The sequence below is a fragment of the Haliaeetus albicilla genome, chromosome 1, assembly GCF_947461875.1.
Source record: "Haliaeetus albicilla chromosome 1, bHalAlb1.1, whole genome shotgun sequence".
Classification (NCBI taxonomy): domain Eukaryota; kingdom Metazoa; phylum Chordata; class Aves; order Accipitriformes; family Accipitridae; genus Haliaeetus; species Haliaeetus albicilla.
In genome coordinates, this window is record NC_091483.1 from 14,160,403 (window position 1) to 14,183,419 (window position 23,017).

Below are 23,017 nucleotides of genomic sequence, written 5' to 3' on the forward strand. Positions count from 1 at the left end.
AGAAATAGGAACATTTGAAGTAATAAATGTATTTTCTTCCTCTTTCACCTGTTCCATAGTTCTGATAAATTTAAAGCCTGAGTATGACCCAGTGCCACACAGGCCCAGTTCTTTGTAATATATTGTTGAAAAGCAGAATAAATTAATAAACCGCAGAACTCACTACTGTTACTGTTGTAGCTAAACTGCTTTTGACACGAGCCAGCCTCATACATTGTAATAGTCTTGATTTACCCTATAAACGTTTCCAGTGAAATATACGGGAGTTCAGATATGTTTTCCCTTCCAGCCAGAGGAGCTTCTCTGTTCTTCAGAGGCTGTCTTCTAGAAGTGTTTAAAAATAAGATGCCTCACTGCCACGTGTGACTGTCCTTTAAGAAGTTACACCCCAGAACAGACTGAACACTGCCTTTTGCAAAGCTCTTTTCAGCTCTTCCAGAGACGAAAAATGAGCAGCTTTGACAGTGTAACTCCATTAAAGGAGCTTATTTGATCAGTCTGGTTTCACACTTAAAATGCTTTTGGTCTCACTACCCCAACCATCTGCTCTCTCATGACAGCAGTTCTGCCACCCTGCTGGGATTTGCCTTTGCTGCTGGTCAACAGGAGCTTCTCTACAGAGAGAAGAGCCAGCCTCTTTGGGAAGGTCTGCCAGGGACGGACAGGTCAGCAAGAGGCAGGACCACTAATTTGCCTTAAATCCTGGGGCTACGCAGATGCCCAGCACTGACACACAGCTGCTGCGTGAAACTAGCAAGTCCCGTCCCTACCCAATGCCTCAGTTTCCACTGCTGTAAATTACGGTTAGAGAAATTCATTTTCCCTGTAGAGCACACACACAAAGTACAGTGCAGCAATAAAATACCACTGTTTCCAGATGGGAAAGACCTACATCTGGTAAGATACCACCAGTATCTCTGACTTCACATTACATTTCACTGCTCAGAGCCTCTGTTCTTGCTTTGGAGGCAGCTTTGGACAGCTGCAAAAAACACATGCATTTACAACAGCAGAGATAAGCAAAGCAGATATGAAATACATGCAAGTGAAGGAAATGCAAAATCAAATTACATTCATCAGGAGCAAGCTGAGAAATCAGCCACAGACAAGCTGTCAAAATGTCCTGACATAACTGGAGAAATCTCTTGGTTGATTCTGGCATCTATTTATATATTGGAGCTTACACACATTATAAAACTCTGGGCATCTGAGGTACTACTGTATTTCCACAATCACAAATAAACCCAACCGTGTTTTGTATATGATCCAATTTGCTTTTCTGGGCTACAGGGGGAGGAAGCATAACATTGGCTGTGGTCTACATATGACTAAAAGTGTTAGGCAACTACATACTCTCTGCTACCAGTGGAAAGTGAACAGAGTTTTAGGCAGACTCTAGCTCAGCCATAATGGACATGTAACTTAGAATATTTCTGTGGATTTACCCCCCTGCCCTAAATTGTATTCCTGCCTACTTTTAAGTCAACCTTTGATAGATTTTGCATGTCCATTGCCATTTCGAAATTCACATCCTTTGAATAAAGTCAGAAAAAACCCCATAACTTCCATGTCAGCTGGTCTTGTGGTTTTAACTTTTCAAATGACCGGCTCTATCAGAGTTTTCCTTCACTTCCCTATATCACCAGGGTGACGATGCTGTGAACACTTCTGAGCTAGCCCCTGAAAACATAGACTGTGTGGTCAGAAAGCCAACCCATACTACAACAAGAACCGCAATTAAAGCGCATAAATCAGCAATCAAAGAGTTACTAAGCACAAACATTCAACTACTGTTATTACAGTGTATCTACTCTTCCAATCTTTAGAAAGAACAATATACTGAATTAATACCCAAGAAATAACCTTTTAAAATTTGGCAAGGTAAAATAACTGATTTAAAGTCTTTTTTTTACATTAGCCTTTAAAATTAGCAAATTTGACTAAAGTCAATGAAATATCCCACTTTAACTTCAGCTGGAGGCAAAGTGGATAGATAAACCTGGAGTCACAACAAACATTACACTGGTTTTGTTCCAGTGGTCTTATGGGATCATAAGGGCTAACAATATTAAGCTTCCTGTTAGGGCTAGCTGATGAAAAAAAGTTCCTTGAGAGACTCTGCCCCAGTTTTAGGACTAAGCATAAGCTGTAGGAAGTGTACTCCAGGCAGTAAAATGAGGGGAGATATTTCTTTCTTTCTTAGTTGTTTTACCCTTTGAACTATCCTGAACAATTCCTTTCTGCATGCTGACTACTTTGACTACTTGTAAAGTGGCTGTCATGTCATCTGTCAGAGCCTCAGTTGTACATTCGGCAAAACCCGTAAATCAAGTGTAGGGACAGTACAAAGCCCCGCTCCCCCCTCGCATCTCCTGCACCTGCTGCTTTCGAGTGGTGCTACTAGTGATGGATGCAGACCTTGCTGCGCTAGACCCTGTACAAACACAGAACAGAACAAAAAGTCTTCGCCCCCAAAGAGATTGCAACTGAAATCTAAGACATAAAAGAACAGCTGAATCCACAGAGGCAGGAAAGGCTGTTTTTGTTCTCTCTGCGCTTTCACACAGGCAAGAAGCAGGCAGGGCTGGCTGACTGTATTTGAACTTTTTCAGGAATGAAAAATGGCCATAATTTTGCACTCTTGTTTTAAAAAGTTAGGCAGTTTTATTTCTAAGGCAGACCTTTGTTGCAATGCTGAAAAGCACTATAATTCTCCCACCTGTTGTTTTTCCTTATTGCTCACTCAAGCTCTCTCTTCTATACACACATCCTGCTTGCACGCGGAAGCTGCTGGGAACATGGCTGGTGATTTAATTTTTCTTGCGGCTGTCTCTCTTCTTTCCGCCTTCCAGCAATGTAAGATCTGTGGGATTGCGTGGCTGGGGCTTGGGGAGGTTTCCACTGGTTCTGAAGTACTGGAAATTATTTTATGATAAACTGGCTGTTCTGTAACTTTAATTTCTGAGAACTCGTAAGATTTTTCTCACCGGAACATTGTTTACCCTCTCTGTAGTCTGAGAGGGAGTTTGCTCAGTGGGGCAGATTACTTTTCCCTGTGGGAGAAACTAATTTGTTTTCAATTCTATTTTGTTTGCCGACTTTTTGGAATCGTACTATTCTGAAAGCTTGTAACTATCTGTAAAGTTACCCCAAAGCCACATCGTGTCTTGGTTTCAATTCCTATTTAGGCACCTATACAACTGAAAACCTCAAAAGTGAGAGTAAATTTGTGAAATCAAGTACACCAATGCTTGACTGAAAGCGCTGTAAAAACTGTTTCCTGAACTAGGGATATACGCTAAGTATCTGAAATTAAGGAAGAAAGCAAACCTTTACACAAGGCAGCAATAATATGAGATATCCCATATTATGTCTTCATCATTACTTTTCTTCAAGATCTAAATGGATTATTTTATTCCCTGCTGATATGCCTCTGAGAATCAAGGACTAGGGAAAGGAAGTGGGCAAGTCTGAGATGCTCTTTTTTGCTGTCTATCAGTCTAAAACTGCAGTAGCATTTTTAATGTTTGCTATTATTTTCTTTGAAATGTGTTGGTTCATATAGTTGTGTTTACACCAGGAGAAAAGGTACATTTTGAAGGTATTTGTGCTATACTAGTTTGAGACTAAGAGAAAGTTAAAAATAATTACTCTTGTCTTTTTTCAAATATCTATAGTACTGCCAACTTATCTAGCAAGCTATCTATGTGGCTTGATTGTTTGTTTATTTGTTCTGAAAGCCTCAACTACTGAAATAACATTTGTACCTCACAGAAAAAAAGCTTGAGAATGTGACCCTTCCAGGTTAAAAAGAGCCCAACACAACAGAAAGCAAATAAAATGAATCTAAAATTTACATTCTCTTTTTCTGTCATCAGATCAGCTACAACATACCCTTGTGATCTTCACAGAACACTTCTATCTGGTAGCAAAACCAACCAACCAACCAAATATTATCCAGAAAATTACTGCAGTTTGAAAACTCAAGGAATTGTACAGATATGGAAACTGTGAAGGGAGGGGGAAAATACCTATGTTCTTCCTTGTGAGGGTTAAGCCATATTAGTTAATCTTAGTTAAAATCACAGTAAAGACAAGATAGCCTGGGTTTTCATTTACACTGGCAGTCTGACATCAAGCCCAAAGAGAAACCTGTATAAGAATCTGATCTGCTGATCTGATTTAAATCATCACAGCCTGGCTTACTTTCAGCATGCCTTCTAGCACGAGTAAACCAACACAGATTAATTTACAGGAGTTCAGATGAATGTTGTGAAACCGGCACCGTAAGCATGTGTTATAACCAGTTCATGTAAGGGGAGTAGCGCAGCATGTGACCGCTTGCTGTGAACAAAATACAGACACCATATACAGCACTGTTTACAAGTGCTGTTTGCTCTTCTGTTTATTCTGCTGAGCCTCCGGTCCTGAGTTAGGAAGGTGCTAATGGGCAGTAGGACCTCCCTGAAGCAGTGTTGGAAGTCAGGTTTCACTTAGCAGTCATCAGAGGTACAAGATTTAGTGTCTCAGAGCCATTCAAAGAATCAGGTCAGTGGAAGATTAAGCTGTGCAAGAAATGCTCTAGGGTAGAAAGAAAGAGCAGAAACAATGCAGGAAGTGGTTTCCAGTCATGAATCCAGTTTTAAGCAGCTAAGATTCACTTGCGAGATTAGGGTTTTGTAGACTGATGGGAAAACAAGGGAATCCAATGAAAGGACAGAATGAATTCCAGTCATTGATACAGGAGAGAACAGGGAGGACCAGAGTCCCACTACTTCTCTGATTTGAAGCATCTCTCTGAACTAGCACCTTTCAAAACCACTCTTAGTGATTGCAGGATCCAGCAAGACATTATTAAAAAGTATTTGATTTCTTTTTTAACGGTTGTTAGGCCAGGCCATGCAAATTAAGATGCACTATCATACACTGTGATACAGGTATCAGCTTCTCTACAGGCTTCTTAACACATACAAAATGTTAGAGAGCAATGTTCCTTGAAAGCCTGCTTTCTCCTGTATTTTCAGAGTAAAGATATTAACTCAGTAACCATAAATGCCACCTAAAGATGAAAGCAAAAAAAAAAAAAGCGAACAAAGGCAAGTCAAGCATACTTTGTAACTACCTCAGTCATGTAATTTAGCCTGCTAGAATTGAACAACTTGATATAGGGGGAAGAAAAGGCTATGAAAATCTTTACTTGCTCCTGCTGCAATGCTTTCTGGAGTCCTCACCACAGCACCTCCAGTGGGTGGGGCAGAAGAGCTCTCCCATTGCTTTATTATTTACTTTAGCCCTTGTTAAACCATAATCACAAAACTTACATTTGGAGTTACATCGCTACTTTCCATTCACCAGAAAGGAATTAAAAGGCAAGTCCTATGCAGTTAACAAAAAAATACAGTAATTATTCCTCTCCTGAGCTCTTTTCGAGTTCCTGGTTGGCACCTGTCTTGTTCTGCACACCAGGGTCACCTTTTCTTTTAAGGTGTCAGACATGATTCTAGTTCTTCTGTTACGTAGTGCCACAGCTTGGTTTTCATTGGCATATAAAAGCCCACTTGTCCCTAATAGAAGCAAAGTTCCCATCAATCACGGTGGAAACCACTAAAGAATTGGATTTTATGACAGTCAGCTGTAGTATCGTACTATCACAACATGCTTCTACGTATGGTTAACCAGAGTCTCCCATGTGCAAATCTCTGCCCCCCAAGCTAGAGCCTTGCTGACCAAGCAATACCAAGGGCAAATCACATTACAGCTGAGGCCAGGGTTGTACCATGGCCTTGACAATTTGCTTTGGTTAATTGTACTGAACAAACAAGAACTATTTGGCCCCTACAGTGCTTTAATCTTCTTATTTCCCCCAGTAAGTTTATTTTGTCCAGCATCCATTCAAGGCTTTTTTCAACTGACTTGGATGCAATGAGCCACCTTGGCTTGCCCTAGTTCCTCAGTAGAAAAAAACAGGTCCCAGACTGGTTGTAAGTATTGAATGGCTCAGTGCAGCCAGAAAAGGAGGAACGCATTGCTGACTAAAAACACCCTTGCACAAAACACTATGGCTCACCTACAACTTTGACTGATAAGCCAGGCAGGATTTGCCAGCATGTAGCATTTGTCATAAAAAATAGATTATTCTGAGGGCGACAGAAGTTAAAAAGCAACTTTTCAGTTAAGTTTTCCAGGAAAGTATTTCTCAGAGGCAATTCTTGTGCTTCTGTGAGTTTCAGTCTCCCTGAAGTATGTTACCTAAAACCTTCCCGCTATCATTCTTCCCTTCTGAAAGGGCTGCAAGGTGGCAAATGACAGATGAATCACCAGGTATAACAAGAGATGTGTGGTTGGGAGTGGAGGAGGTCTTGCTGGATGCAAATACAATGAAAGGTCCCATATACCTGCCTTACAGAGAGATAGCTGAGATGCTCTGACTAGCCTCTGGAGAGAAAGGTTAAGAGGTCACTTGAACACAGCCCGTAATTACTTATATGAAGAGAAGACAGATGGGAAAATGCTTTTTTGGGAAAAGGCTTTGGCCACAAGGCTAAGACATAAGAGGCGCACAGGGCAGCACCACTAATATCTCTACCTGTATTTTAATGCCACTGCTCCCAGAAGGGAGGACAGATGGTGTGCTCTAGGCTTCCCCCTTAGACAAGTCTTTTCAGTGAACTCAGGTGGGTGCCTGGTTTCTGGATCCAGGTAAAGTTTAGGTACAAGGTAGATAGCAAGCTTCTCATACAGGGTGGCTACGACATGGCCAGAAAAATAACTCCAGGTATCCAGAGAGTTTTAAAGTCAAACAGGGTGATGCCCAATAGCTCTGCTGCATACAGAAAATTGCTGTCTGTGTATTGCCTTTTGTCCTTGCGAGCCTCTATTCAACTTTCAGGGGGAGACTTCTGCAGTGAGGACATCAGTAAAATGAGGTATATATATATATACATCAGAAGTGATCCTAGAAATACAGGTCAGAAGCGCAGAGATAGTGTTTGATTGGTTTGGGTTCTTTTTGGTGAGTAACTGATATTTAGTCACTGTACAGTAAGTAATCTATCTTCTTCATGGCATTGCATCAGTTCTAAAAAATGTTTTTTACAAGACAGGTAAGTACTAACAGCTCCGATCAGTGGAGGTGGAAACAGCAGAGGTCCTCCAACAGACAGCTCTCAGAGCTCTCCAGCAGATGAGGTGGAGAGCAGGGAACAGGCTACAGCCTCCCCAGTTGCAGCTTTCTGCTCTTTCCAACATACTGAATTTTGAGAGTCCGAGACTATAACAACAGATGGAAAAGCATGCACTATAAGATATGGGTAAATAACTTTAAAAAGGTGGCCACCAGATTTTTGTTTCCAAAGATTGTAATGCTGCCCCATACTTCAAAGCATCATAGCTCTTAGTGTCAGTAAAACAAAATGACCATATGCTATTCAAACAAGTAGGGAAGTGACCTCCATCAGTGCAATTTGGTTACTGAAATACTGCTAAGGCAGCACATTGCCACTGTAGAGTGACTAGACTGCTCCTAGGCTGTGCACTTCTAGGATTCAGATGAGGCAGAAGGATATTTAAGTCATAGCTAGTGTAGCATATGCAAAATGAGAATGAAAGTATTTCTGAAATAGAAGTTTTTCCCCTTCCTCACGAGTGTCACTCTTGAAGATAAGATCTAAACTTTTGTAGGGGAAAAACTAGTTCATCTAATATTGGTTCTCTTTCTGTCAAATGAAATGGAAAGAGCTGAAGAACAATGATGTCTATTTAAAAAACTACCGACGTGTTAGGGATGCAACCAAATTAAGGAATTGTGTAATTTGTGAGCCCCTGTTTTTCTTGCAGGTCATTTTGCTTGGCTGGTGGGGAAATCAAGAATGAAGCACAAGGTCATGCCCCCAGCTGTCACTGGAGGTCCAGAATTTGACAGAACATTTCGTGCACAGTAAGTCTGGAGATCATTAAGATGGTGGCAATGAATAACAATTTAGTCCAGAAGAGAAGCAAAAACATTATCTTAAAAGGTTACCTTTTCTTTGCATCCTTTGCTTAAAAAAAAAAAAAGAAAGAAAAATAATGAACAGATCACTTTTTAAATGGTTCAGCTATTATTTTAATGGTAATGGGGTAAATTCAGCCCATTTAAAACAGTCACTGCTCAAATTCTGATCAAAGTAGGCAAACAGATTACCCAAACCTAAAGAGGGGCTGCGAGCTAATTGATTGTAACTTAGACAATTCAGATGTTCTGGATCTAGCAGGCTGCGCTATCTGTTCTTGGACTGTGGCTAACACCAAACACGTGGAAGACGAGAGCACAGAAAACCTCTGTCTTCACAGTAGATAGCGGTGGAATAGTCTGTCTAAGGAGACACCGTTTTCCTAAAGGGCTTCAGTTTGTGATTAGCTAATGACCCTATGCAAAAGTATTTATATTTATTTCAAATCACATCTGCTGTAACTGTAGTTGTAGTGGATAACAATAACGAGGCATAGACTACATTAGACAATGTATTAGATAGTAGAATATGTTAGATATAGAAGGTTGCCTAATTTGTTAAAAATAAATTCATTCAGAACAATCAAGAAAAGATATCCCAACAAAATATTGGTGGGAAAACTGATGATGTCCGCAAATAAAGGTGTTATGGTCCTCGCCATAAGAAGATCTATCATGTGCTGCCTGTGCCTGATAGCACTTCATAAAGGCAGCTGGGCCTCAGCAGATCAATCCAAGCTGCTCATGCACAGCTCTGCGCCTCCTCTTGCAGTCCCGAGAATGCTGACCCACAAAACTTGCATACCGAGTATGGAGAGAAGTGATTAACACCACATCCATGTGCTAGAATTCCTGCCTGCCTCTGCTGCACAGGCACTTGATTTAGGATTATTTGTCCTATTTATTTCCATGTAGTTGGGATCCAGATCCTTGTGTAAGTTTAAATACCAGGCAAATATTTTAAATAGTTTGTATTTGAGACACAAAGAAGAGAATTTTTAAGAGTGCCTAATGCTGGCTTGACTGTGCTCCCACTGGATTTGATAGCATTAACTTCAGTGGCAACAAAATGAGGCCAAAGCTGTTTCTCCTTGAAAATCTCACCCATAGTTCTTTTTCTTTCCAGACTAATGTTCTTTCAAATTTATTCTGCAGACAAAACTGTGTGGAGTTTTACCCAATATTCCTGACCGTCCTCTGGACTGCAGGATGGTTTTGTAACCAAGGTAAACACTTTTCGTTTTTATCTTGGACTGAGAAGTTTTACATAAGTTTTTAAAACACTTTAATTTTATCAGGAGATAAATGACTGTAGACATTCTTTTCCCCTTCTTTTAATTGCATTGCCGTAGCATAGCCTTCCTCGAAAAATGCTCAGTGACACTGAAATCCTCGCTTAGTCATGGTGTTTCACATAGCCCCACCAGCTATCACTTCTCTCTGCAAACCAAGGAGCCAGTACATGGCACATTTATCACACATTCAGTGGATTTGCAGGGTGAAACGTTCAGAAAAGCAGCTCCATAGATGCTTCCCACTAACAATTATTTGCAAATTATGGGACAATTCTCACAGGACATCAAGCATAGCTATCATCCCTGGGGAAGAGGCAGCCTGAAAAGGCTCAGGTCAGAACACTCATCCCTGTAGCTGGACCTCCAGCTGATGGAGACAGAGGTCAAGCCAGCAAACCTTTGGGTTTTTACATCCCAGATGAGTGACACCACCACTGGGCTATGACTTGTTTCTTCTGGGACATAGCACTGAGCACTGAAGCACAGTCATAACAGCAGCATCTCCAGCCATAGATATTGTACTTCAGGTAGACAGTGGGGACTCAGGAAAATCTGTTTTCTCAGCTGCATAGCAGGGGCGTGGTTTTTGGTCAAATGTTCTGAACTCAGACACCACAGAGCTTTCATACCTCTCTCTCTGTTGGACTTTCCAAGGTGGGTCTGTGATGTCTCCTAACAGTGATGGGGTGGACTCTCCTAGAGCTAGAACTTGTGACAGAGCCTAATTTTTGCATTCTGTTTTATCAACCCTTCCCCAGGTGATGTTTTAGAAGCATGAAGTCTGTGGGCTGGAGAAAGGATAACTAGCTCATGCCCACTATACCTCTCCTTCCTGAACAACTAGGTTACTTCTCCATTTTCTGTGTTTGCTCCAAAACAGAATTATTCTCTTCTAGCCAGAGTCCCATCTCCACTGCAAATCCAATGTAAATAAAAAGTAGCATCACACAAGTCAACAAATCGGATAGGAGATAGTACATGTGCTCATAGACAGACACTCGAATTGAGGAAAATGACAGTTGCTAACCAGCAACACAGATGTGCTGTCATATGTTAGAAAAGAAGGATTATGTTAACCTCCTCTTTAAGTCATTTTTTCAGCTGAGCATCTCCCATAGGTATGTTTACACGAGTTAATCCAGAACACAGTAAAAGCTGTCCTCTGTAATACTCACTCGCACGGTTTGAAAGAACACAAAATTATCCAGCTTAGTCCTGGATAATACGACTGACCTACACACCCTGCTCCATCTATCAAATGCAAGTGACTTTATACTCTTCCCACAGGGAGGTCAGAAAGCTAACTTCACTACAGCTTTCTCTCATGTCCTTGGATAAAAGCTGCTATATAAATGCAAAGCAGGTTATTAACAACATAAATAAGATTCTCTTCCCAAAACAAACACTCCCCTTTAGCATGAACTGCCATAACAATAGAAAATGACAGCGCTGGGTCAAGCCACAGTGCTCCAACCCACTATCCTGTCTCTGGGATAACCACCAAATTGGGGCAAGGGGGGGAGCTACAGATTCCTGTCAGTTCTTGATATCTCCTTTTCTGGGAATGCTTTTAGATTTTTTTTTTGGACAGTCCTATGCCCACCCCTATCTGTAAACCCATATCAAGAGCCTTCTGTAGTGAATGTTTGAGAATACATATACCTCTTTTGAATGATTCTTTCCCAAGATAACTTCCCAGGGTATGGGTAGCTATGAAAATCCTCAGAGCTATACAACTAGAAAACATAACTGAAGTGTCTAACTGTCTATAATCCTCATTTTTTTAGTTTTCTAACAGTCCCCCCCCCCCCCCCAATCTTTTCTTTTTTAGAATTGGCTTCCTTTCTGGGTGTGTTGTACATGTTTGCCCGCTACAAGTACTTCCATGGTTATGTACAGTCTGTGAAAGGAAGGTAAGGAGTTACCATCTGAATGCAGGTTAAAAGCTCCAGGCTGCGGTCTGAAGCTGGGCTGAGAGCCAAGGACTGGCAGTGAAAAGTGACTATAATTGAATGCAACATGTGTAAAGTGTCAGCAAGAGGTCTGAAGCGGAAACCCTCAGGGAAGAGGGCTGGCTGTTACAGTAGAAGCCTAGGTTAAGATGTGCACGTGCTACAGGTCACAAGAGAGAAAAGGCTTGATGCTCACCTTGTGGGTGCTCACTTTGTACTGAGCATATTGGCACCCAGACTCAGAGAGGTCTGAAAACAGAAGCACAGTGTTGCAGCTCAGGACTGCTGCAGGATGGGAGACTGCTCAGGCAAGGTTTGCACCCTGCCTGCCTGTCTGCTGTTTTCATTTTTCCTCAGTTTGTCACATTAAGACCTTTACTCTAGCCATACAAAATGCACTAAAGGTACCAAGCATATCTGGCCTTGTAGGCTGATGAACTTTCACCACACAGATAAGAGAACACAGCTTCAGATAAGCATACGTTAATGAACGTTAAGTGCACAGCATCTCGTAACATGAATTCTGCTGCAACAAACATGCACGCTGGCAAAACACCCTCCACTATAAATGCTGAAACATGCAGTTTATTTCTTGTTTCACTGAAGTCATTGCACTTTCTTCTGCATCCTGACCTAAGGTTCCTCTTCCAGCACACATATCAGTCATAAAAAGAAAATAGGACGATATATGCTTGTCATAAAATTAAAAGGCTTGCGATATATATTTCTAGGGAAGATACAAAACAATCAGACTATTTTGCAGTGAATAATCCTTTGGCAGCAAAAGGCTGTACTGCAGGGCTATTTTCTACAGCTTGTGTACCGATTCTCCTTTACTACAGTCTCCACCAATCCTTTACCCTCTTTGGAAGAGCTGTTGCTTAAGAGAAGGGAGAGGCTATGTTTTCCAGAGCAAATATATGGAGATAATTTTATATCTCCCAGTAAGAGATGCAATAATTTAAATGATGCAATGAACACCAGCCAGAAGACTAGCAACTATTAAGGAAGTTTGGGGAGCAAAACCATGTAAATAAATGAACAGGCAGAGCATAACAGACTTTTCTTTAATCAACAAACTAAAAAGTCCTTTGTTCAAGAAATCTTTCCCGTGCTTTAATTCAGTACTCTTAGACCAATAGATTCAGCCTCTCAAGGAAACCTAAGAACAGTGGCTGGCTTCACTATTAGACAGAGCTTTACACTCTGGTGAGACTCTTAATTTCTTTGCATTGAAGAGAGGGTGCCGAGAGTCACCCTGGCAGCCCTAGAAAACAGCTTTGCTCACGAGGCCTGCTGCTGCTGGCCTGCCTGGTGCTAACCTCCAGCAGGCGCTTCAGTGAGCAACAGGTCAGTGCAAGTCAGACATGCAGAACCTGGCCCCCAAAACATACAACAAGCCTCCAGCAGCCCTAGTAGTGAGAAGGCAATTAGTCTTCAACTGAGTCTCAACTGTAATCACAGACTACAGCCGTGCTAGTTATAAAGACAAATCCGGTCTATGTGCTCAAAGACCTGGTTACGACACATATTCGTGCACTTGACTACATGAATTGCAGTTCAGATTTGCCAAGGCTGGATTTTTTAAGAACACAACAGGAACATGCACCTTCTACTCAGTTTCTGTGCTGGAGAGACCTTTGGAAGTGAGCTGTACCCTCTATCCTTCCCTTCAGCCGGCTCTGACAGATGCTTAAAAGGCTAAGCTAAAGACTTTTCTCATCCTCTCCTGAAACTGAGGAAATCTCATACTTCACCATTTTCAAATCCGCATCTAGACATGGCATGCCCAGAAAGGCTACTTATATCAAGTCTTTAAGCACCAGTGAGATTCTCAGGCTCCCCGCAGCCCCAGTGGTGCCTGAGCACCTAACCCCTTCAGCTTCTGTGGGTATGGGGATAGCTAGCTATAAATCGAAGGCTGACAAGCTCCTCAGACCTTTCTCTCCAATGCTAATGTGATGGGATTCTCCAAAGAGACCTTTTGTTGCTTGCTTTGCTGGCAGAACCCAACCCAGCAGCAACTCCCAGAATATGCCTGTCAGACCAGAGAACAGCCCCAGCAGAGCGTGCATGGAGGGGAAGCTCCTTCCTCCCATGTGCCCAAAAAGTGAGCTCTGTGTTTCAGAGCTGAAGGGCTCTCCCAGCCTCTTCTGTGGGAGCTTTCCATTCTGTACAAATAAAACAGCCTGACCCTCTCCCATCCCCAGCAAGTGCCCTAATCGCTGATTTTTTAGGATCAACACTATTCCTTTCCAGTCCAAAAATCCATCTCCAAGTCAAGGTGATAACCAGCAGCACACCTCCCAGCTCAGCGGAGAGTACCTGACCAACAGATGTGGATGTAAGAGACACACACAGCTCTCTCTCGGCCCTGAAGGCTTCTCTCCCACTCTCCTACACCCAGAGTTGCAGTGAGGTGCTCAAGCTTGTCTGTGGCCTTACCTACAGGTCTTCATGTCATGGGATGAGGTAGCTTCATCCTGGAGCAAGTTCCTAACTTCCACATGAATATTTAGAAGCACCAGGGGAGAGTTTTCCCATAGAGAGGATACTACGAATCTCTCTTCTCCCTAGCAAAAGTCGTGTGCGGGAATGGTTTATTACCAAAACAACCAAGGCAGCGTTGCAGCAGTGATCCTTTCCAGTTCTACACACCTCTTCTTAACTGGTGTGGACAAGCAGTTTCACTGTAAACACACCATGTACAGCTTGTAACAGTATTTTTCTGCTTTCCACTTCTAGGTTAACAGGTTTTTATTTGAACTTGATAATTCTAATGTGCTTGATAACCCTGGGTGCAGCGGGGATTGTTAACAGCTTTCTGGATGAATACCTGGACTTCAGCATTATGAAGAAACTACGTAAATTGTTCTGAAGACTGGGGGTTTTTGTAAACAAATAAATAATGTGGATGCTTTCCCTGAACACCAAAAAGATGATAAGCTGCGTGTGAATAAAGCATCAGAGCTCTTTACGAACAGCCTGTTGCAATGTAAAATGCATGTTTTTCCTGAGCTGTTTACGCTTTCCCCTTTCCCTACACTCTTGAAAAGGAGGCAGTAAGACAGAATGTCATGTCACATCTGCATTTGCAATTAAATGTTCTGTTTTCCCATACAGTATTGTAAACCGTAAACAAATTACATAAAACTAAACCCATTAATTCACTAAGTAATTTAGTTGCAACTGGCACTGCAAGCATCAACCCATCTTACCCAATGTCCTTCAGCTTTGCCAACGCCTCTGTAGTCTTCCTTCACTCCTCTTCATTTCCCCCAGCAGTGCCATCCATTCTGCACAAATGTAAAAACACGCTTTGATGCAGTATGCTGCTGCGAGGTCCCAATTTTCCAAGTATATCCAATCCCACTGCAGGAGGCTGCTTAAGCATATATAGAAACACCGCTTTCTTCAGGAAAACATTTAAAGCTGCACTTGACCCTACGTTTCTGTGAAGGCCTTTTGATTTTATACGTACGTTTACAGTTCAACACATGCTCAAACACTCTTCTCGTAGAAGTGGGGCCCTCCTGTAGGCAGATTCCAGTCCTCACACAAAGCCTCTCGAAGACAGGCTGTACCCACAGCGCAGCACTTGCAAGAGGGAGAGCCATCCCAGACAAAAAGGCGGCACAGATGCTCATCTAACAATTGGGTCTACTGCATTGTCTCCCACCAAGGCACAGATGGCTGGGGTGTGGGAAAGACGAGACAAACATCTCAGCATGGCCACAGCTCTGGGAATCACAAAATGACAATGAAAAGCAAACTGACTATGAAAACAGTTTTCTGCTAAAAGGGGGGAAAAGTCACGGCCTACCACCGTGAGCTCAAAGTATGCTGATGGTCAATTTAAACTATGTAGAGGAGAGGAGAAGCAAGGCCATGCCTATTCTGGTAGCTCCTGATAATTCAAATTATTCAGGCAATGCTAGAGCCAGCAGGCAGAAATTTTTCTTGTCATGCCTCTGAAGACATGATTAGGCTAAAAATACGGCACATTTATAGTGGTGTTCACTCAGGTCTGTATAATGAAAATGCTTATGGTCTTTCTAAAAGTGTACTGAGGTTGATAACCTGACCACAAAATAATTGAGTGTTGGATCAGGTTCATAATAACCTTTCATATGAAAAAGGTGGACACATGTGCAGAAGTTAGATTGTGATTAAAAGACACAACTAAGTGCCTGCAGGTGGCAAAGGCTGAAATGGCATTTGAAACAATAAAATGAAACAAGTACAAAGGTGCAAGACTTGGGTCCAATAACAGCTGCCAAGCGGAAGAGGACAGATTGTGATGGTGAACAGGCTGGAGCTGACACAGCTGCGGAAAGGGCAACTCTCCGGCACTTGCCTCCGGGAAGAAAGTACAACAGGGCCAGATTTAACCACAGAAATCACTGGGAATTGTTCCACCAACTTTCCTTCTACAGGCTGAGAGACAGAAAATCCACCTACCCACCTGCCAGTGATGCCTTCCGTCGGTCACGGGCAGCAGGAAGTGCTGCCGCCAGAATCAAAACCAAGACAAAGGCGTCCACAGAACAGGCTTGAAATACACACTAGAGGAGGCCCAAAGGTCACGAACTGTGTTCAAATAGGTCTTTGCCTCTGAAATTATTCCATTCCAAGCTTACCTGTTGTAGTGATTTGGCGTGTTTATAGATAGCTTCCCATACCGCATCTAATTCTATTCTATTCCATTCTATTCTATTCCATTCCATTCCACTCCATTCCATTCGACAGAAAGGAATAAAACTGCTGTCACACAGGGACAATTTCACATGCCAGAAAACGCAGGTGTGAAGCTGCAAAGCATCACCCAGCAGCACAAAGCCAGAGTGCTAGGGAATAAACATGAACCTAACATTTTAGGAGCTGCACCACCTAACGAGAGAGCAGAAGTAGGCCTAGAGCTGAGGATGCCGCCTGTCTTCTGAGTCACTGCTTTTTCCCCAGTAAGCCAGGACAGAATGTCTATGTTCAAAAACCATTAAAGACTGACTCATCTATCATTAAAAACAAAATACACCTATAATAGATGGATACTGTCAGAGTCAGTATTTAGTTTAACTCTAGCGAGAACCACACCATTTCCTGCCTGCTGACTGAGGAGTCAGTATCGGGCTGCACATTCAGCCTATACACTGTTAGTTGACGCAAACGTTCATTTGTCAGTCAGGATCAGAAACAATGATGGCCCCTGCTGCAGCTTCAAAGCCAGTCAGTACCTAGGGGCCTCTTGCTGAAAGCATCTCTTCTCAGCAAGCCCTCTGCCAGCACACGCTGAGGAGTAACTCTGGCGAGCTGCTCTGATATGGGCCAGTCTCCTTCTTTGTGCCCCATTATCCACATTTAGAATGGTCAAGGGCTGACGTTAAGGAGAGAAGGGGAACCTCACCTTAAAGGTTGTATGTGGAGCCAGGCCACACTGACATCCCGAAGAGCAAGCTCTGCAAACAGAGGTCCAATGTCTGATCCCCCACAGCTCCCCGGTAGGCTGGCAACATGGAGAAATCGGTGTCAAGCCTCGAAGGCTACGTGACATGTTTATCTGGAACGGGTCATATAAATTCAACAAGCCGACATGCACTTTCCAAAAGGCTTCTGACAACACAATTCTTACAGTGTAGTAGTAGTAGGTGATAGGGAACTACTCTAAACATGCGTCTTCACGCTTCCCCAGTTTCCCCATCTCTTCTTTCCAACTTCTACATCCAACCCCGCATCTCCCTTCTTCCAGCCCACCTCACCTCCCCAGATCTCAGCCACAGGACTCCCGAATCCTGGGCTCTCCATCTTGTGTCCTCCCCTGGAAGCACTTCCCTACTTGCTACTTTTGCTCCCTACACGGAATAAACGCAGAAGTTTGGAGCTGCCGTCTCTAACGGGCCCAGTTAGGGACCAAGTCCCCCGTAGCAACTGCCGGAGCGCAGACCTCGCCTCGGAGCACAGGCAGTTTTGATAGCTCACCCTGCTCCGAGCAAGGGGCACCGTGACCCCAAAGCAAGGCAGACTCCCGACGAAGCACTCCCAGCCCAGCAGCTCATCACCGCAACCTGCAGCTCGGGTCTGCCCAGCGGGGCTAACCGGCATGCAGCGGGTTTACCAGCTGCTGAACCAGCCCGGGGCCCGGTGCGGGGCTATACCCCGCCTGTAACGCCCCGACTCCGGCCGGGCCAGGGCAGCCCCGCAGGGTGCGGTGAGGCAGCCGTGCAGCAACCCCGGGGCTGAAACCAGGCCTGCCTGAAGCCGGCTTCCCTCCTTCCCCTGGAAGATCACCCACCGAGGCGCAGGAGTGGGGCGAGAGATGACCCTATAAACCAGCCCGGTATATGACTCAGATAACCATCTTTTATTTGTTTTTTTGTTTGTTTGTTTGGTTTTGTTTTGTTTTGTTTTTCTTTAAAAGTGGTATGTTAACATCAGGTCTTCTTCTACATTTTCAGAGCTCTGTACAGGTCTTAAAAGGAAATAAGCAATGCTTAATGTACAAAGTAAAAACAGAAAACTAGAAAAATCTGAATAAAATGGAGCAAGTTGCTGTCAGGGATACAGTACAAATTAGTAATTAGACGTCATCTGAAGTGCAATACCACTGCAGTAAGGATGAGTTAAGGAATGAAATAAAAATACTCTATTTTAAACAAACAGTATATATATATATTTATATGTATATATTTTACAGATAGTAGACCCAGTGATATCTGTAGAATTGTAAAAACATATTTACAAATAACTTTTTTTTTTTTAACATTACATATACATCAGCACCATAGTAAGAAAGAAAAAAAACAACCCCAAATCTAATAAAATCTACCTCTCTAGTACTTGGTCCCAGTACGGAGTATTTGGAGGAAGCTTTGCAAAGACAACAGAGACTCAGTCTTCATCACCATGTATTCACCAAAGCCTGTATCTCCCTGATGCACATGGGTTTGCACTTGGCCGCAGCGTGGTGGTTGCGTGTTTCTAAACCCTCATTTCCCAGCTCTGTGCTGGCAGATGACCCCCGGTCACTGGCACCCGACAAAGGGATGCCGTGCCGTCCCCAGCGCTGTCCCCCGCGCAGCGGGCTCGCTGCCTCCTCGTCCTGGCGTGCCTCTGTCATACGGGGCAGGACACATATGTGCCACACCAGCTCGTCGCTCCCTCACCCACATGCTCACGCAGACACACGCATATGCAGACGCCCTCGAATCTTCAGGGTACCATTTCTCTCATTGTTTGCTTACCCCTTCCGTTCAGGCTAGTCCGACCAAGAGCCGCTTACCCGCAAGATGGACTGAAAACTTTGGCTGGTGCTCTCTTTCACTGAATTAGGGCCCAATCCAGCTCCTGCTGAAGCAGCAGACAGGCAAACCCCTATCGTCTTCAGCTAGAACTGGAATAGGTCCTTCTGCTGTATTTTAAAAAGGGGTCAGCTAAAAGAGATGTAACTAAAGCATGTTTTAAAAATCTAGCAGTCAGGGCAAGCTGGATCGATAGCTCATCTTGACCAGCTAGTCCATGTTAAAAATGCAGCTTGTTCTGCCTACGTTATAGCATTTAAAACAGACACTTCCCCTTGTCTAGGTAAGCCCTGCAAGGGATTACTGCATGAAAGGGAACCGTAATGGCGCCCTGAGATGCTTCCAGGCCCATTTTGTTCCCACTCCTTAATGTGATGCGTCTCTGTGCTCCACAGGGAAAGGCAGGGCTTGAGCCCCTCAGCTCCCGTGGATTTCAGCAGCCGAGCACTTTGCATCACCGGGCCCAAGGAGAGCAGCGCACAAGGAGGTAATCAGTAGCTGTAGTTGGTACTGGTAGTTGTACACTAGAGACACTTTCACTGCACAGCACATCTTATGGCTCACAGAGGCCAGCATTAGGCCAGAGGTTCCCAAACTTTTTGGACTGTTGATCACGTTAACTTTTTTTATGCGCCACTATATAACCTGATAAGCAGCTCTCAGCTGAAAACACTAAAAAGGTGGTAGGTTTCGGAGGACAGCTTACCTCAGCCTCAGACTGCAGCTTGGGAACCGCTGCTTTCGACATTCAGAATGGCTGGCATCTCAATATTATGCAAGGCATACCACAACTTCATTACAGTGCGGCTTAGAACTGGTCCACACAGTGGAGATAGTGATATGTCACTATTACCTAAAAGCTTATTTGGGCAGACCCCATGTTTGTAATAACTGCATCCATTATTTCACCCATTCACGAATGATCTTTACTAGTCCTTCACTGGTTCTTGTTCTTCAAACACTGCAGTGAATTCTATTCCAGCAAACCAGAGAGATTAGACCAAACATCTGTTTAAAACTGAAGATCAGGCTGCATATAACATCACATCGAGAACCCAGACACTCCAGGGTAATACTATCTGCCAACCCTGCACTTTTCAAGAGGAGAGGAGAAACTCATTCTGTGTGCCAAACCTTCCCTGTACATTTTCTCATGCCTGTTGTCTCCTTCCCTGCCTGCACCTTTGTGGCAGTTGTTGGTCACCCGAAAAAAAGTGCAGCCAGCTTGCTTTGCACGGAAGGATAGGAGGGGAAGGAAGTGAATTGAAAACATACTGGGGAGGAAGGAGAGAGAGAGGGACCTGCTTAGGACCCACTTGGTACCTCCCAGCCCTTCAACACCATTCATAGCTGCTGTTCTGCACTGCCAGGCAGCACATGCCAAAGTGCTCTGACAGAGAAGCGCTACTGCAAGTCCCAAGGGGACTAAATAGCTCATTAAGTTAACCCACCCACCTAAGCCATGTCCGGCAGCAGTCCCATAATCAAACTGTCCTCACCACACTGCCAAATTTACGTTCTCCTACACTTTTCTTGGATTTTTATCACTCTACAGTGAAAATGGTGACCTCCCTGTGACTGTTTAGGTTTGTCACGTGTGCGCTGCACGTTCCCTTGTGACAGCCCAGAGCCAGCACCATGGGCCTGGCTGTGGCTCACCGAGACCTGCTTACCCCCGGGGTTAAGCCCATTTCTGACCAGGGCCTGTGCAATCGCCCACGGACGTCTTTAGGCTTTGTTCCCAGCTGTTTTCATCTGTTCCCCTGAAAGTTGCAGTGTTTACAGTTACATGAGGCGGGAGATATCGGGACCACCCCATACCACTGTGCAATGAAGCCTCGTTTCAGTGGGGAAAGACCAAATTTTCCCAACCAGAGGCATCAGCCGGCTTTTCCAGTTTCCCCCATCCTGCCCACCCCCCCACAGCGGGTGCTGCCACACAACGGAGATTGCTTGGTGGAAGTCTTGGGATGCCGATGTTTTCATCGTCCCCTGAATCTTCCAAAGTTGGCTACAGATCAGCTCAGTTTGCACGATTAAAAACAAAAGAAAACAAAATAACCCCAAACCAAACCACTTCAAACAAAACCCCAACAATCCAAGGATGGGGAGAACATCCAACTCTCTCTTTTCTTTTTTCAAACAACAACCAAAGCTCCAGACTATACAAGCCCATTCACTGGGGGTTTCCAAACAACTCATCAAGTTCTTGTATCCATTCATCCCCTGGTCCGCTCTTAATGATGGAGTCCACAAGGTCTGCGCCCTCTGCTAAACTGGAGAATGACCCCCCCGCTCCTTCATTACTGTAGTTGTAAGATATGTCCTGAGTGGGATTCCTCTCATAGGCCTGGCCTTGGCTGCTCTGAGCGAAGTTACCACCTGGCATTTGCTGCGTTGGAGGCTGACTAAAGCCAGACATCGTGGGGACCCCTTGGCTTATTGCAGGCATTACCATCGGCCTGGCCTGGCTGGCTCCTTGTTGCCCCGGTAGTGGCTGCAGCAACTGTCTTCCCATCGCTGGGTTGAGGGCTCTTACTGTTCCACTTGTGTCCACAACTGTCTGATTAAGCCCCTGTGGGAAGTGTTGCTTGGACAGCCGTGGCTGCCCAGACTGCATCGGGTACGTTGTGCCATTATTGAAGGGCCCCATTTCACTGCTAGTCCTTCCGGGAATACCTTGTAAGCCTCGCTGCTGCCAGTTCTGTGTTCCTTGAGGGACAGTCCCCATCAGGTTTTGAAGCCGTGGTGCCTGTGGCCTGGGTAAGACCTGGCCCACAGGTCCTTTCATCTGCTGCTGATGCTGGGGAAGAGCAGAGTTTACCAGCATGTTCTGACCAAAAGTGCCGACCATTCCCACCGCTTGTCCAGAAGCAGGCTGCCTCGTTCCCTGGCCTGCGTTATGTGCCATGTTCATGCCACTTTGGTTTGGGTGCTGCAACATTTGGCTCATCCCTGTGCTCATACTGTACATTCCCGGCTGGCTGGAAGAGGCGTTGCTGTAAGGAGCCATGCCCATGTCTGACTGGCCTGCGGTCGTGGGCAGTGTGCTCGGGTTCTGGGAGGGACCCATTGCCATCATGCTCACGTTCTGGGCCATCATTCGGGATGTCCTCATGCTCTGGAGTGCTGCTTGGTTTCTCACAGCTGCTATATCCTGGGGAGAACCTACACCAAAAAGGGAGGGAGGTAAGAAAAAAACCACAACCCTGTAAATTGTAATTAACACGTCTTTGCATAAGAGAGAATCTGTAGGACCCTTCTGCATCACAGTAGGATTTCAGATCCCTGTGCTTTCTGAGTGAATAAATTATCGCTTCACGTGAAGGTTACCAGAGAGCTAGAAGGTTATCCATCCTTGGGAGATGTGCTTGCTGCCTAACGATAGTTGCATTTCAGAGATTATGTGTTCCCCACCTCACTCTGGCTGCAGCCTCTGTCCTGACCTGACAAATCCCCTCTCCTTGAAGGTGAGAGTCAACACAGCTCAAGTGCCACCCTAAACAGGATCGCTGATCGTGTTAGGTATTCAATTCGTGAAGCGGGACACTGTTCAGCAGAGAATACCATCAATGCAGGCGAGCAGCCTAATTTCCCTTAAGGCTAAAATGAGACTGGCAAGGTTAAAAGGCCAATGATTTACTCACTAAGTAGTTCTCAATTATGACAATTTTGGGATGTGTACCCAAAGGGAATCATGGCTTCAGATTCTTGAAGAATCAGGCAACACGACTGCATGCGTGATGCATGATTACAGCCATGGTTGCCTCTCAGATAATAACCTACTCAGGTACCTAAGCTAGACAGCCACGGGAGCTGCAGGGCTAAAATAGGCCTGCCTTTCTCTTACTTCGCTAGGACCAGAGATTAAATTTGACCTGGGAGTCGAAGTCCCCTTTCAAAAGTAAATACGAGTCTTTCTTTTTGTGTGTATTTTTTATCCCAGGACCAGTGACAATGTGCACCCGCCTCCATGAAAAAAATTAGTCCCTAAGACTTCAAAGTTGCATATGCACTGTGATGTAGCAGCACTTATCTTCTTCAGATAAGCCTAATTCAGCTTCTAGCAAGCAAATGAGAAAGCTGCCATTGGTCTTCTTCAATGGCAGCATGCAGGTGAACTTCAGTTTACCATTTGAAGCTCTCTTTTAAATATCTCCATTGTCTTTCAAAAGTAAGCCTTGAAAATGGAAGTGTCAGGCTCAGAAAGCCAATCAATTTTTTAATAGCTCAGGAGGCATAAATGAATGGATTTTCTATATCATTGTTACTGATTAAGTCTAAGGAAAGAAGAAAAATTGTTTTTTGTGGACATTTAAAGCAGGGAGAGTGTATTAGTGAATCAATATTATAAGCACATTTTACTCCACCTTAGGCCAGTGATGGGAAACCAGAAAATCCTAACCTTGTTAAATTCCACACCGTGGCAGATAACTGAACCATGCTTGTGTCTTCCCTTCAGAGATGGGGGGAGCTATCGATTTC

At 44.1% G+C, this 23,017-nt stretch overlaps 2 protein-coding genes across 4 annotated transcripts in view; one reads left to right on the forward strand and one right to left on the reverse strand.

Annotated features, from left to right (window-relative positions):
- The first annotated feature begins 2,584 nt into the window (after positions 1-2,584).
- MGST2 (microsomal glutathione S-transferase 2) lies at positions 2,585-14,220 on the forward strand. The gene is made up of 5 exons (XM_009927910.2): positions 2,585-2,856; positions 7,837-7,936; positions 9,146-9,216; positions 11,117-11,198; positions 13,983-14,220. Exons 1-5 carry the CDS (start codon positions 2,622-2,624, stop codon positions 14,113-14,115), a joined length of 621 nt encoding a protein of 206 aa, XP_009926212.2. The 5' UTR covers positions 2,585-2,621; the 3' UTR covers positions 14,116-14,220.
- Positions 14,221-17,574: 3,354 nt separating this feature from the next.
- The window catches only part of MAML3 (mastermind like transcriptional coactivator 3), a 321,717-nt gene continuing 316,274 nt past the window's right edge, over positions 17,575-23,017 (reverse strand). For all 3 annotated transcript variants that reach the window (XM_069779503.1, XM_069779493.1, XM_069779485.1), the window contains one exon: positions 17,575-21,700. In XM_069779503.1, the coding sequence (XP_069635604.1) occupies positions 20,709-21,700 (992 nt within the window). In that variant the 3' untranslated portion in view covers positions 17,575-20,708. The remainder of the gene's footprint in view (positions 21,701-23,017) is intronic.